The following is a 16,839-nucleotide window of genomic DNA, read 5'->3' as shown; positions in this document are numbered from 1 at the left end:
TTCCGAAGATTTTCGAAAACTTTTCAAAAAACTGGTTTTGTTGATTTCGATCCCCAAAAGTTTTTTATGGCTTCATTCTTTCGAAAATTCCTTCAGTTGTTCCCGAATCTCCAAAACGAAATATGACGAAATTTGTAATATTTTATAATTTTGTCTTTAGAATCTAGTATTTTGAGAACCTGCTTCCGTATATAGTTTAGACGATTTTGCCTAATAGACGTATCATTTTCTGCGAAAACACGGTTTCTTTTCATAATTTTATCCATACAGTTTTCCCTAAGTTGTGTTAAACAGTTCATAACCAAAGTCCTACGATTGCTCCGGAATTTTCGATGTTCATTTGCAGTCTTGGTCCGGTATTGTTTTGGATTAAACTGATCTAAATATTGTTCCAGTATTTTTCATAGATATTTGAGCTATTTCCCCAAAAACTCATTTTTTTCAATAGGTACGAAATATGAAATTTTTAATCGTTTTCCGAAGATTTCCGAAAATTTCTCAAAAATCTGGTCTTGTTGATTTCGATCCCCAAAAGTTTTTTATGGCTTCATTCCTTCGAAAATTCCTATAGTTGTTCCCGAATCTCCAAAATGAAATGTGACGAAAGTTAAAATATTTTAAAAGTTTGACTTGGGAATCCAGTATTTAAAAATCAGCTGCCGTATCTATTTTAGATGATTTTGTCTGATAGACATATTATTGTGTTAAAACACAATTTTTTTTATAATTGTTATTCATACAGTTTTCCCGAAGTTGTGTTAAACAGTTCATAACAAAAATTCTAAAGTTGATTAGCGATTTTTGATGTTTTTGGCAGTCTTTTTTTTCACATTTTCGTACTTTCGGTAAATCTTTAATCAAAAAGAAAAACACCAAGGACGTAAAGTCGACCCTTGAGCACTTGGTACGTTTGAATAGGGTACTCAAATCCATATCAAGTACAGGATAAAAGTTATCTCGCTCAACAAGAGGATAATCCGATGTTGTGACACCACAGCTAAGATTAGCAAATACTAAATCTGACAGCTGACAGCTGTTCTAACATCATTAAGTTATCTAGTTTTTGGTTTAAATAACTAATTAGTTACTGTGATACTGAGTGCTCAGATGTTCAATGACACTGTATCAGTGGCAGGTAAAATCCCGTGTCGAGGACGTATACTTCCAAAAATTTCGCCGTATTTAAAATTCATCCAGTAATATTTGTATTTGTCTGGTATTGATTAAATGGAGATATTTATAAAATGGCGCTGTTTTTTAATACCACAAAATGTATTTTCACCTTTTACAGTTTTATTATTAGCTTTTTTTACCAGCTTTTGTGAAGGTTATTGTTCTTTGTTTCCCTGGATTTGATGCCTCCAGCTTTTATAAACAGTGAAAAACACATGCTTTTGAATAATAAATTCGGTTTGTTAATGTACGTTACAACCGTCTATTTTTAAGCACCATATGATTAAACTTTCAATACCTTTCAATACCCAATTCTCAAATATCAGAAATTTTGGGAGTAGTATTTTTTGTATATTTTTAGGTACGAAATATGAAATTTTTAATCGATTTCCGAAGATTTTCGAAAATTTTTCAAAAAGCTTGTTTTGTTGATTTCGATACCCAAAAGTTTTTTATGGCTTCATTCCTTCGAAAATTCCTTCAGTTGTTCCCGAATCTCCAAAACGAAATATGACGAAATTTGTAATATTTTATAATTTTGTCTTTAGAATCTAGTATTTTGAGAACCTGCTTCCGTATATAGTTTAGACGATTTTGCCTAATAGACAAATCATTTTCTGCGAAAACACGATTTATTTTCATAATTTTATCCATACAGTTTTCCCTAAGTTGTGTTAAACAGTTCATAACCAAAATCCTACGATTGCTCCGGAATTTTCGATGTTCATTTGCAGTCTTGGTGCGGTATTGTTTTGGATTAAACTGATCTAAATACTTGTCCCAATATTTTTCGTAGATATTTGAGCTACTTCTCCAAAAACTCATTTTTTCAATAGGTACGAAATATGAAATTTTTAATCGTTTTCCGAAGATTTTCGAAAACTTTTCAAAAAACTGGTTTTGTTGATTTCGATCCCCAAAAGTTTTTTATGGCTTCATTCTTTCGAAAATTCCTTCAGTTGTTCCCGAATCTCCAAAACGAAATATGACGAAATTTGTAATATTTTATAATTTTGTCTTTAGAATCTAGTATTTTGAGAACCTGCTTCCGTATATAGTTTAGACGATTTTGCCTAATAGACGTATCATTTTCTGCGAAAACACGGTTTCTTTTCATAATTTTATCCATACAGTTTTCCCTAAGTTGTGTTAAACAGTTCATAACCAAAGTCCTACGATTGCTCCGGAATTTTCGATGTTCATTTGCAGTCTTGGTCCGGTATTGTTTTGGATTAAACTGATCTAAATATTGTTCCAGTATTTTTCATAGATATTTGAGCTATTTCCCCAAAAACTCATTTTTTTCAATAGGTACGAAATATGAAATTTTTAATCGTTTTCCGAAGATTTCCGAAAATTTCTCAAAAATCTGGTCTTGTTGATTTCGATCCCCAAAAGTTTTTTATGGCTTCATTCCTTCGAAAATTCCTATAGTTGTTCCCGAATCTCCAAAATGAAATGTGACGAAAGTTAAAATATTTTAAAAGTTTGACTTGGGAATCCAGTATTTAAAAATCAGCTGCCGTATCTATTTTAGATGATTTTGTCTGATAGACATATTATTGTGTTAAAACACAATTTTTTTTATAATTGTTATTCATACAGTTTTCCCGAAGTTGTGTTAAACAGTTCATAACAAAAATTCTAAAGTTGATTAGCGATTTTTGATGTTTTTGGCAGTCTTTTTTTTCACATTTTCGTACTTTCGGTAAATCTTTAATCAAAAAGAAAAACACCAAGGACGTAAAGTCGACCCTTGAGCACTTGGTACGTTTGAATAGGGTACTCAAATCCATATCAAGTACAGGATAAAAGTTATCTCGCTCAACAAGAGGATAATCCGATGTTGTGACACCACAGCTAAGATTAGCAAATACTAAATCTGACAGCTGACAGCTGTTCTAACATCATTAAGTTATCTAGTTTTTGGTTTAAATAACTAATTAGTTACTGTGATACTGAGTGCTCAGATGTTCAATGACACTGTATCAGTGGCAGGTAAAATCCCGTGTCGAGGACGTATACTTCCAAAAATTTCGCCGTATTTAAAATTCATCCAGTAATATTTGTATTTGTCTGGTATTGATTAAATGGAGATATTTATAAAATGGCGCTGTTTTTTAATACCACAAAATGTATTTTCACCTTTTACAGTTTTATTATTAGCTTTTTTTACCAGCTTTTGTGAAGGTTATTGTTCTTTGTTTCCCTGGATTTGATGCCTCCAGCTTTTATAAACAGTGAAAAACACATGCTTTTGAATAATAAATTCGGTTTGTTAATGTACGTTACAACCGTCTATTTTTAAGCACCATATGATTAAACTTTCAATACCTTTCAATACCCAATTCTCAAATATCAGAAATTTTGGGACGTAAATCCGACGACGTTGTTTTAATTTGGCAAAAATTAATTTAAATCTGCTCTCTCCCTGTTCCGTTGCGCGTCTCTGGCGACGCCTCTGGTTTATATTAAGTCAGTGTTAAATGAAAGCTTGACCTGAATGGATAATTAAATGTGTACACAAAACTTTCCAAAGGCTCTTTTAATTAGAGATCGCTTCACGGCGAAAATTGCTACCTTTCAGCAGGAAAAAAAAGACTCGTTCTGTCCACACAAAAGCCAGGCTTTTCCTTATTATTATTTTTGTGTCAAGAGCGAGACCCGGATTAAATTAAATGATTTTTTTTTATAATATTGATTTTTAATTTGATACTCGGCAAGAATTCGGTTTCAAATTTCCGCGCTGAAAGTGTCTTATAAACACCATTAGCTGAGTAAACATTGCTCACCAGGTTTCGTATAGTTTCCATTACTGCAATTAGCTCCATTTGTTGTGTCCATTGTTGGCCGAAAAGTCCTGCAACAGAACGAATTCTAGTAAATATACAGATTTGGCTCAAAATACGAGCATCAAAATTAATAAACCGTCCCTCAAATATTTAATAAAGACTAAATTAAATCAATAAGTCAATACCCCCTGCAAATAATAATTAATGCAAATTGGTCATGATCAAGGCCTCGTCAGATTTCGCTCCCCTGTCATCCAATCTCCTCCACCGACGTCATTTAAGCTTTTAATTTAATCCGCGCTGTTTATTTACGGCCCAGCTAAAATAAAGGTTTTTACGTGTGCAGGATTATGTTACAGGCCAAAAATAGCTTAAAATCGAGTGTAAAAAGGCAGTTCGTTGCGAAAAATTTAGGTGTTGGTGATGTTAGTCCGACGTGAATTATGGCCACTTTGCATACGTGCATTTCGCGATTTTCCCGAAACGTATCAGGATTAGGCGAAAGCTGGCATTATCCTGAAAACTAGACTTCAGACACGTATGGTATGAACTATGGATGCACCAAGCATAAACTTCGCCGAATACAAGGTTACTTAGACAGAATTCCTCGCCCCTGAAGAACACTCCAATTAATGTTTTTTCGAAATGTTATAACATTTTCTATTTTTTCATTTTTCCAACTTTGCATTTTAGATTTTTCAGTTTTTTGATTTTTGAATTTTTAGATTTTTAAAATTTTCCATTGTTTAATTTTTTGATTTTTCCATTTTTCGGATTTTTCAATTCTTCGATTTTTCAATTTTTCCATTTCTGAGTTTATCAAGATTTCGATGTTTCTCTTTTGATTGTTCAATTTTTAACTTTTCGATTTTGGCCTGTTTCGATTCATCAATTTTTCGAATTTTCGGTTTTTTGATTTTTGACTTTACGGCTTTCCCATTTTTCGATTTTCTCATTACTGGATGTTTCGATTTTTTAAAATTTCGATTTCTTGCGATTTTTGACTTTTAATTTTTAAATTTTTCGGTTGTTAATTTTTCCATTTTTCTATGATTCAATTTTTTAATTTTTTGTTTTTTTGATTTTTCGATGTTTCGATTATTACAAAATTTCGATTTCCCAATTATTTGCCATTTTAGTTTTTTTTCCAGTTTTTCGATTATTCATTTTACCAGTGTTTCAATTTTTGCGCTTTTTTAAAGTTTAAAATCGTTTTCTCGATTTCTCGGTTTTTCGTTTTTTCGACCTTTCGATCTTTCAATTTTTCGATTTTTTAATCTTAGATTTTACAATTTTTCAATTTTTCACTTTTTTGAGATTTCAGTTTTTCGATATTTAATTTTACAATTTTTTAAATTTCCGATTTTTCGATTTGTCAGTTCCTTGATATTTCTTTTTTCAATTTTTCAATTTTACGATTTTTTAATGTTTCGGTTTGTTGATATCTCGATTTTTTGATTTTTCTATCACTGAATTTTCCAAGTTTCCAGTTCCTCAATTTTGCAACAATTCAATTTTGAAATTATTAAATTTTTTGGTATTTTCGATTTTTCGGTTTTTCTTTTTCCCAGTTTTTCAATTCTTTAATTTTTCGGTTCTTCAAACTTACGAAACTTTTGAATTTTTTATTTTTTCGATGTTTCAGTTTTACGATTTTTCAATTTTTCGACCCTTCAATTATTAGACTTTAAAATTTTTGACGTTTCAAAATTTTTAATTTTTGATTTCTTAAATTCTCCACTAATCGATTTTCTATTTTTCCCACTTCTCGATTTTTCGAATTTTCAATGTTTCGGTTTTTCAGTTTCTCAATTCCTCAATTCTTCGATTTTTTAAATTTTTGATTTTTCGATGTTTCAGTTATGGGATTTTTCAATTTTCCGGTTCTTCACTTTTTCTTCCATTTTTCAATGTAAGAATTTTCGATGTTTCGATTTTTCGATTTCTTGGTCCCGATTTTTCGATGTTACGGTTTTTCAGTTTTTCGATTTCCAAATTTTTCCTCAGTTTTTGAATTTATTAACTTTTACAATTTTTTAATTTTGGATTTTCTTCTTCTCGCTATCTCGGTTTTTCGATTTATCGATATTTTAATGTTTCAATTTTTAAAATTTTTGATTTTCCGATTTCTCAATTTTTCGATTTTTCGACTTCTTGACTTTTAGATTTCTTAATTTCTCGATCTTTTGATGATTCAATTTCTCGATGTTTCAGTTTTAGAAGTTTTCAAAGTTTCGGTTTCTCGATCTGTCGAGTTTTCGTGTTCTCGGTTTTAGATTTTTGGGTTTTTCAATTTATGGAGTTTTAAAATTTTTGACTTTTTGATTTCAATTTTTTTTCCATTTCTCAGATTTCTATGTTCTGATTTTTTATTGTACGATATCTCGATTTTTCGACTTCTGGAGATTTCTCGATTTTTCCCTTTTCGATATTTAATTTTGCAACTTTTTAAATTTCAGATTTTTCGATTTTTCAGTTTGTCTATTTTTCAATTTTCCGATTTTACAAATTAAATTTTTGGTGTTTCGGTTTCTTGATATCCTGATTTTGCGATTTTAAAAATTTTTTTATCATTCAATTTTTAGATTTCTCGATTTTTCAAGTTTACGGTTTCTCAAGTTTACAACATTTCAATTTTGGGACAATTTGAATTTTTTGGTATTTTCGATTTTTCGGTTCTTTGATTTCTCGATTTCCCAATTTTTCAATTCTCCAATTTCTCGGTTTTTCAAGTTCTCGAAATTTTCGAATTTTTCATTTTTCTGATGTTTCAGTTTTACGATTTTTCAATTTTTGTTTCTTTAATTTTTGACATCTCTAAATTTTACATTTTTCATTTCTTAATTTCTCGATAAATCGATTTTTTAAGTTTTCCACTTCTCGATTTTTCAACTTTTCAGTAATTCGATTTTTCAGTTTCTCAATTGTTCAATGTTTCATTTTATGAATTTTTCGATTTTTCAGGTTTTTGAATTTTCGATTTTTTACATTTTCGGTTTTTCGACTGCGACTTTACGACTTTTTGATTTCTCAATTTTTAATTTTTCGATTTCTTGGTTTCCCAATTTTTCGATGTTCCGATTTTTCAATTTTTCGCTTTCTAAATTTTTCTTCATTTCAGTTTTAGAATTTATCACCTTTGGATTTTCGTTTTCTCGATTTCTCAGTTTTTCTATTTTTCGATTTTTTGATGTTTCCATATGTTGATTTTACCATTTTTCGACATTTTAATTTATCAATTTTTAAATTTTAGATTTTTACGTTTTTGGATGTTTCGATTTCTTGATCTTTCGAGTTTTCGACTTCTCAGTTTTAGATTTTTTGGTTTTTCATTTTTACGATATTTAACATTTTGGATTTTTCGATTTTTGTTTATTTCGATTCGTCAATTTTTTGATTTTTTGACTTCTCGACTTTTTGATTACTCGGTTTTCCGACTTTTGATTTTTCAATTTATCAATTTTAATTTTTTTGATTTTTTAATTTCTCAGTTGTTCAATTTTTCGATTTTTGAATTTTTTAATTTTTCAGATTCTTGATTTTTTGATTTTTTACATTTTCGATAATTCGACTTCGAGTCTACGGTTTTTTGGTTTCTCGATTTTTAGTGTTTCGATGGTTCAGTTTTGGGATTTTTCAGTTTTTTGGTTCTTCACTTTTTCTTACATTTTTCAATGTTTCAGTTTTCGAATTTTAAAATTTTTCATCATTTCTGTTTTGAAAATTTTCAATTTTTGCGATTTATTAAATTTTGGATTTCCGTCTTCTAGACTTTTCGGTTTTGTCCATCAATATTTCATTCTTCAATTTTTCGAAATTGTAAATTGATTTTTCAGTCTTTCTCGATGTTCCGATGTTTCAATTTTTTGATTTCCCGATTCCTCGATTTTTCGGTTTCACAGCTTTTCGAATTTAAATCTTAGTTTTTGAATTTTTTGAGTTTTTGATGTTTCGATTTCTTGATTTTACAGTTTTTGAATTTTTTGAGTTTTTGATGTTTCGATTTCTTGATTTTACAGTTTTTTGATATTTTGATTTTTCAATTTTTAATTTTAGATTTTTTAGTTTCTGGATGCTTCGATTTTTCGACTTCTGGGTTTTAGATTTTTCGGTTTTTCACTTTTACGATTTTTAACATTTTTGAATTTTCGATTTTTCAGTTTTTCGGTTCCTAAATTTTGCAATTCTTCAGTTTTATTGTTTAATTTCACGATTTTTTATTTCTTCAAACCTTCGATTTAACGACTTTTTTTGTTTTAAATTTATTAATTTTTCAATTTTAACTTTTCGATTTTTCGATTTTGGTCCACTTCGATTCCTCAGTTTTTTGATTTTTCGACTTTTCGATTACTTGGTTTTTCGACTTTTAATCTTCCAATGTTGTATGATTTTTCAATTTTTCGACTCATCAATTTTTCAATTTTTGACAGTTCTAAATTTCCAGTTTTTTGATTTTTCAATCTCACAATTGTTCAATTTTTCGATTTTCGAATTTCTCAATTTTTCAAGTTTTTGATTTTTCGGTTTTTTATATTTTCGATTTTTCGACTTCGATTCTATGACTTCTTGATTTCTCGATTTTTCAATGTTTCGATATTTCAGTTTTGGAATTTTTCAGTTTTTCGCTTCTTCACTTTTTCTTTCATTTTTCAATCTTTCAGTTTTTGAATTTTTCGATGTTTCGATTTTTCGATGTTACAGTTTTTCTGTTTTTCGATTTCCAAATTTTTCCAGTTTTTCGATTTATCAAATTTTATAATTTTTTAATTTTGGATTTTCTTTTTCTCATTATCTCGATTTTTCGATATTTTAAGTTTCCAATTTTATAAAATTTTGATTTTCCGATTTCTCGATTTCTGGTTTTTTCAATTTTTGATTGTTGATTTTTCGATTTTAGCCTATTTCGATTTCTCAATTTTTCGATTTTTCGAGTTCTTGACTTTTAGATTTCTCAATTTCTCGATGTTTTTATGTTCCAATTTCTCGATGTTTCAGAGTTTTTATATTTTTGGAGCTCTCGCTTTTAGATCTTTCGGTTTTTCAATTTTTCGAATTTTAAATTTTTTCCATTTCACAGATTTCGACGTTCTGATTTTTTGATTGTACAATTTTTCAGTTTTTCGATTTTTGGAGATTTCTCGCTTTTTCATTTTTCGTTATTGTATTTAATTTTAGAATTTTTTAAATTTCAGATTTTTCGATTTTTCAGTTTTCCGACTTTACAAATTTTTGGTGTTCCGGTTTCCTGATATCTCGAGTTTGCGATTTTTAAACTTTTTCTACCTTTACAGTTTTAGATTCTCATTTTTTCAAAATTTCGGTAACTCAATTTTTCAACATTTAAATTTTGGGAATTGTTGAATTTTTTTGTATTTTAGGTTTGTCGGCTTTTCGATTTCTCGTTTTTCCAACTTTCGATTTCCCAATTTTTCAATTCTCCAATTTCTCGGCACTTCAAATTCTCGAAATTTTCGAATTTTTCATTTTTCCGACGTTTCAGTTTTACGATTTTTCAATTTTTGTTTTTTTTTAATTTCAACTTTTCAAAATTTTCAAGTTTCAAGATTTTTTGTTTTCTTAATTTCGGGATTAATCAATTTTTTAATTTTCCCACTTCTCGGTTACCCGACTTCGACTTTACCACTTTTTGATTTCTCAATATTTAATTTTTCGATTTCTTGGTTTTCTAAGTTTTTGATTTCTCAATTTTTCTTCATTTCAGTTTTGGAATTTAACACCTTTGGTCGTTTTTTAAATTTAGATTTAGTTTTCTCGATTTTTCAGTTTTTCGGTTTTTGAATCCTCGATTTTTCAAGTATTCAAAATTTTAAATCTTAGATTTTCTGATTTCTCGACTTCTGGATTTTGACTTTTCGATTTTTCGACTTTTCGACCTCTTGACTTTTAGATTTCTTAATTTCTAAATCTTTTGATGTTTCCGTTTTTGAAGTTTTCGATGTTTCGATTTCTTGATTTTACAAATTTTCGACATTTTGTTTTTTAAATTTTAGGTTTTTTAGTTTTTGGATGTTACGATTTCTCGATCTGTCGACTGCTCGGTTTTAGTTCCTTCGGTTTTTCAATTTTACCATTTTTAACTTTTTTGATTTTTTGATTTTTCATTTTTCAGTTCCTAAATTTCGATTTTTCAATTTATCGAGATTCCGATGTTTCGATTTTTTTATTGTTCAATTTGACGATTTTTCACTTTATAAATCCTTCGAGTTAAGTTTTTTTTTTATTTTGAATTTTTCCATTTTAATCCATTTTAATTTCTCATTTTTTTCATTTTTTACTTCTCGACTTTTTGATTACTCGGTTTTTCGACTTTTGATTTTCCGATTTCTCAATTTTCCAATATTGTACGATTTTTCAATTTTTCGACTCATCAATTTTTCAATTTTTGACAGTTCTAAATCTTAGTTTTTTTGATTTTACAATGTTTCGATGTTTCAGTTTTTCGGTTCTTCACTTTTTCTTCCATTTTTCAATGATTCATTTTTTGAATATTTCGATGTTTCGATTTTTCGATTTTTTGGTTTTCCGATTTTTCAGTGCTTCCATTTTTCAATTTTTCGGTTTCGCAATTTTTCGTCATTTCTGTTTTGGAAATTTTCAATTTTTGCGATTTATTAAATTTTGGATTTTCGTCTCGATTTTTCGATTTTTGTCTATCAATATTTGTAGTTTTCAATTTTTCGAAATTTTAAATTGATTTTTCAGTCTTTCTTCTCGATATTCCGATGTGCCAACTTTTTAGTTTCCCGATTTCTCGACTTTTCGACTTTTTGAAATTCTTTAAAATCTTTAGACTTTTCGGTTTTTAGATTTCACGAATTTTCAAGTTTTCGAATTTATCAACATTTTAATTTTTGGAATTTTTCAGTTTTCGATTTTAAAAATTTTTCAATTTCTCAGTATTCTGATGCGTTTGGATGGTTCGATTTTTTGATATTTCGAATTTTCAGTTTTTCGTTTGTCCGCATTTCTGGGTAGGTCGGGTAAAAACTCAACACGGATTCATAAACTACACGTATAGGAGTATGTTATTTAATAAAATATGAAACACATTTCCTATATACAATTTTCAGGTGACGTCATCACATTGTTGGTCATCAATAAAATTTGACAACAATCGGTGACTGACAGACGGACGAAAACGGAAGACCTATTTTTTCGCACTGTAGAAGCATCAGAATTTTATTATCGAGTTTGACACGCGCTCAAAATTATTTTAAAACACACGTTAACGGAACCATCAGCACTTTAAGAGTGTTTACACACGCGAATTTGTTTAAAGTTTATATTTTTCCCGTAGATCAAAAATACGAACTTGACGGTTTGTCTTTCTACGTCTACCCGATGAACCGCAAATGTAAATATTTTCTTAATTAAAACATGTTTTCTTTACCCGTGAATCATAACTAATTCATACTCAAAATAAACTCCCAAATTTCATAAAAATGGGCAAATTTGCCTCCACCGAAATACCAACCACAGTATTCGAACTTTAAGCCCCGGACTAAGTCCTTAATGGACGAAACCCATCCTTAACACTCAAAACGCATAAAGCTATTCCGGGCCGAACGAATAAATATTTATTAAAGCGTAAACACGCATAAAAATTTGAAGCCTGTCGAGCAAACAAAAGGATTGTTGTGTTATGGACTCGAGACATTGATGAACCTTGTCTTTGAAAGCAACCCGAAGTCGAGAAAATCGGATTAAAAAGACTCGGGAACAGATGTGTCGTCACTAAACCAAATTTGTAACGCAATTAGTTCAATTCTGCCAATTTGCAACTGCAGACGATTTTCACCCGTTTTAACCTTTTAACCGATTGTTCTAAAAAAAGTTGCTGAGGAAATTTAGTAGGACAGTAATGGTTGTGCTTCGGATGCGGGGGAAGTTCCGTCTCGATAACGTCCCGTATTACTCTTCCAGTGGGCAGCGAATCGTAAGAAACCGATTAAAAATAAGTTTCGTAAAGCTGCAGCGTCGAGATAATTTTACAGCAGTCAAATATTGATATAAATACGCGTTAAAATCTCATAATAATGCGTATGATCCTATTTTTGTGCTCGGACGCAAATGGAACTCGACAATGGCGAAAACATCAGGTGTTATCGGAAAATACTAAACTGTGAAACGACTATCGGTTTTCACAATTTTTACTGTGTACATATTTTTCAATGAAAGTTCGCTTTATTTTCGTGAAACGGTTGTGTTTTATCGCTAATCTATTTAACTAAACATTGTCGTAAAATTTGTCCGATAAGTGAATCCTGCGAAGGGTGAAACCATTTATGCAGCGTCGCGACGCTGAAATCTATTTTTAGACACTTGATTCTGACTGGAAAAATGAAAGAACAGTAGACACAAAATTATTATAACACGTAGTCTGTATTTACGCAATAATCAAACCCAATCTAACAATTACCAACATAATTAAAGATAATGAACAACAAACATTGCGTCAGTTTTATTGGCTGAATTTTTGTCAAACTATTAAACATCCTCCGAGTATCCGCTGCAAGCTCATGAAACGCTGAAAGATTTACCCGAAACACTACTTTAAAAAATAATCACACCTAAACACTAGTAAAAGTTCAAAAGAAAGGAATCTCCAATGAGATAAAATCGACTCGGACGGATCATTAACTTCGACAGGATGTTTATTTTAAAGGAGTGTTAGCTTGTAACGACCACACATCAAATTAACCAAATATTAATTTCCGAAATGCGAATGGATAAAGCCGACGTCAGTGAGATAAGGCGACTAATATAAATGTACTTGAAGGATCGCGAAAACTAAAATTAAACACAATCGAGCTAAGCTAACTCGGAAAATATTCGGTGTTGGTGAGTAAGAGGCGAAGTCGAGAGAGTTATAGATTAAGTTTTAGCGGTGGATGATTTCTGGCGACTCTTTAAGAGCTGAAACGAGTTCAAGGTTTCTCCCCCACATTAATCAGTCATTGTTATCAAAGCACAGGCTTCTAGTTGATGTACGTCTGAGGCAAAACTCAATTGTAAAACTCGTGTTAAACCTCGAAGTCTGCATTACAGAGATAGGTATACTTTATATTCAATTTTCTATTCGTGCTGTTCCACAATATCGCAAATGAAATTTAGCTTTGATATGGTGCATCAAATCTTCCTTTGTAATTTTAAGGGAAAGAAATATATTTTAGGTTTCCATTTAAACAAATGCAACTTTTAGAATCGGGAACGAAAGTAAACACACGGATTTTTAATTGGTTCATATTTTATTCAGTGCAAATACCGGTATGAGACAAGGTGGCATCTTAAAACCGACGCTTTTCTCCGTATACATCAGTCATTCTGACTAAATAACGAAAAAGGACAGCATTGAAGAATAGTAAAAAATAAATGGTATAGAATTATTTAGGTGCAGAAATTTAAAAAGTCAAGACGGATTCATAAACCACATGTACCGAAGAATGTTATTTTGTAAAATTTGCAATGTATCTCCCATCAAAAATTTTGTTAGCGTTTTACCATCTAGATGATATTTCTAACATAGATAAAATATTTAACAACAATAGTGCGTCCAGTAGTTTCGGACATGAACATGAAGTAATATCATAAATAATATTTGCTACTGTACGGTTCGTTGGGTTCCATAGTTTTTTTTTAATGAAACACCATATATATTTTCACATATTTTGATTACCCTTTTCTTAGGCTTTTTCAATATATGTAGTTTATTTTCCGTGTTTATTCCGGACTTTTTGTGAACTCCCTAATTGCGAAAAAAAAATCAAAAAATTTGGAATCAAGTCACAACCTCCCTGTGGAACTTCAAAAATAAATTGTGGTTGTAAAGTCTAAGAAGATAAAATATATAAAAATATATAAAAATATATAGGGTGTTCTTGTATTTGACAATATTTGGATTCTGCAGTTTTTTCGAGTTTAAAATTTTTCGATTTCTCGATTTTTTAATTTTTAAAATATTAGATTTTTCAAATTTGACCTACTTCCATTTCTCAGTTTTTCGATTTTTCAAATTTTCTTATTTTAGATTTTTCAATTTTTCGATCTTTTGATGTTCCTCATTGTTTCAGTTTTTGAATTTTTTGATGTTCCTATTTCTGGAATTTTTTACTTTTTCGATATTTCTATGTTTCAATTTTTCGATTTTTTGATGTTTCAAATTTTCGACTTTTCAATTTTTCGATATTTTAATTTTTCAATTTTAAAATTTTTCAGTTTTTGGATGTTTCGATTTATCGATCTTTCGATTTTTCGACTTGGTCGGTTTTAGATCTTTCCGTTTTTCCATTTTTTGATTTTTAGATTTTTCAATATTTCGGACCCTAATTTTTTCGATTTTTCAGTTTTTCGTTTTTGCATTTTCTCAATTGCTTTGACATATTTTGACTTATTTCTACAGGCTGTTAATTAAGACACCCTGTATTTTATAATACTTGGATTTTCGAGTTTTCGGTTTTTCGAGTTATTTTATTCCATTTTTCAATTTTATGATTTTTAATTTTTTGGTTGTTAAAGTTTTCAATTTCTCTATTTTTCAATTTTTTGATAGAATACTTATTTTAATTTTTAAATTTTTGAAACATTCAATTTTACAATTTTGGTCTATTTCGATTTCTCAATTTTTCGATTTTTCAAATTCTCCACTTTTGGATTTATCAATTTCTCGATCTTTTAATGTATTTCGCTGTTTCAGTTTTCAAATTTTTTATCGGTTTTTCGATTGTTTGACTTTTAAATTTTTCAATGTTTGTATTTTTCGATTTTTCAATGTTTCAATTTTTCGATTTTTTGATGTTTCAGATTCTCGATTTTTCAATTTTTCGATATTTTAATTTTTCAATTTTTAAATTTTAGGTTTTTCAATTTTTTAAATTTTGGTGTTTCGATTTCTCGATTTTACAATTTTTCGATCCATATTTTAATTTTCCATTTTTTTAAATTTCTTATTTTTCGATTTCCCGCTTTTTCGACTTTGGTCTATTTCGATTTCTCAATTTTTCAATTTTTCGAATTCTCCACTTTTAGATTTCTCAATTTCTGGAGTGTTTCTCGCTATTTAAGTTTTTAAATGTTTTAATGTTCCAATTTTTCGATTTTTCGATTTTTCAATGTTTCAATTTTTCTCTTTTTAAATCTTCCGATTTATCGTTTTTTTTTAATTTTAAAGTCATCGATTTTTCAATTTTGATCTATTTTGATTTCTAAATTTTTCGACAGTTTTGAAAACGAAGGGTTGGAATATTCCAAAAATTGTTTAACCACCTTGCTTTGACATTTTTATAAGAAAAGTAGACACTATTTTGACTTATTTCTACAGACTTTTAAATAGGACACCCTGTATTTTAAATATTTAGATTCTGCAGTTTTTCGATTTTTCGAGTTTTCAGTTTTTCGATTTCTCGATTTTTCAACTTTTTGATTCTTAATTTTAGGATTTTCAATTTTTTAATTTTTAGATTTCTTGATGTTTCGATTTCTCGATTTTTCAATTTTCGATACAAATTTTTAAAACATTAAATTTTTCAACTTTGACCTATTTCGATTTCTCAATTTTTCGAATTTTCCACTTTTAGATTTTTTAATTTTTCGATTTTGATGTTTCTGGCTGTTTCAGTATTTAAATTTTTTGATGTTCCGATTTTTCGAGTTTTCAATTCTTAGATTTTAGATTTTTCAGTTTTTAAATGTTTCGATTTCTCGATCTTCGATTTTTCGTCTTCTCGGTTTTAGGTCTTTCGGTTTTTAAATGTTTCGGTTTCTAAATTTTTCGATTTTTTGACTGTTTAATTTCTCGATTTTTCACTTTTTAAATCTTTCGATATACTGATATTTTTATTTTAAAGTTTTAGATTTTTCAATTTTAACTTTCCGATTTTTTAATTTTGGTATATTTTGATTTCTAGATATTTCGATTCTTCGACAGTTTTGAGAACGAAGAAATATTTTCAGTTTTTCGATTTCTCGATTTTTCAACTTTTTCATTCTTAAGTTTTAGGTTTTTCAATTTTTTAATTTTTCGACTTCTTGATATCCCGATTTCCCGATTTTTCAATTTTCGATACATATTTTAATTTTTCAGTTTTTAAAACATTAAATGTTTCAACTTTGGCCTATTTCGATTTCTCAATTTTTCGATTTTTCGAATTTTCCACTTTTAGATTTGTCAATTTTTCGATCTTTCGATTTTTCGACTTGTTTTTTAGATCTTTCCGTTTTTCCATTTTTTGATTTTTAGATTTTTCAATTTTTCGGATTCTAATTTTTTCGATTTTTCAGTTTTTCGTTTTTTCATTTTCTCAATTTATCGAGATTTCGATGTTTCGATTGTTTGATTGTTCAATTTTTCTGTTTTTCTATTTTTAAAACTTTCGATTTATCTTTTTTTTTATTTTAAAAGTTTCTATTTTTCAATTTTGGTCTATTTTGATTTCTAAACTTTTTGATTTTTCGATAGTTGTGAAAACGAAGATTTGGAATGTTTCCAAAATTTTTTATCCATCTTGCTTTGACATATTTTGACATATTTCTACAGGCTGTTAATTAAGACACCCTGTGTTTTATAATACTTGGATTTTGCAATTTCTCGTTTTTCGAGTTTTCCGTTTTTCGAGTTATTTTATTCCATTTTTCAATTTTTCACTTGTATGATTTTTAATTTTTTGGTTTTAAAGTTTTCAATTTCTCTATTTTTCAATTTTTCGATACTTATTTTAATTTTTAAATTTTTGAAACATTCAATTTTTCAATTTTGGTCTATTTCGATTTCTCACTTTTCCGATTTTTCAAATTCTTCACTTTTGGATTTATCAATTTCTCGATCTTTTGATGTTTCTCGCTGTTTCAGTTTTCTAAT

At 29.0% G+C, this 16,839-nt stretch overlaps 1 protein-coding gene across 3 annotated transcripts in view; it reads right to left on the bottom strand.

Annotated features, from left to right (window-relative positions):
* The window catches only part of LOC135133798 (calcitonin gene-related peptide type 1 receptor), a 171,788-nt gene that overhangs the window by 74,054 nt on the left and 80,895 nt on the right, over positions 1 to 16,839 (bottom strand). For all 3 annotated transcript variants that reach the window (XM_064062319.1, XM_064062318.1, XM_064062320.1), the window contains exon 2: positions 3,966 to 4,033. In XM_064062319.1, coding sequence (XP_063918389.1) covers positions 3,966 to 4,017 — 52 coding nt within the window. In that variant the 5' untranslated portion in view covers positions 4,018 to 4,033. The remainder of the gene's footprint in view (positions 1 to 3,965; positions 4,034 to 16,839) is intronic.

This window comes from Zophobas morio, unplaced genomic scaffold (assembly GCF_036711695.1).
Source record: "Zophobas morio isolate AGI-343-1 ecotype UQ-CSIRO unplaced genomic scaffold, CSIRO_AGI_Zmor_V1 ptg000022l, whole genome shotgun sequence".
In the NCBI taxonomy this organism is placed as follows: Eukaryota; Metazoa; Arthropoda; class Insecta; order Coleoptera; family Tenebrionidae; genus Zophobas; species Zophobas morio.
Note: the sequence above shows the minus strand (reverse complement) of the source record. Positions and strands in the feature narration are given on the sequence as shown.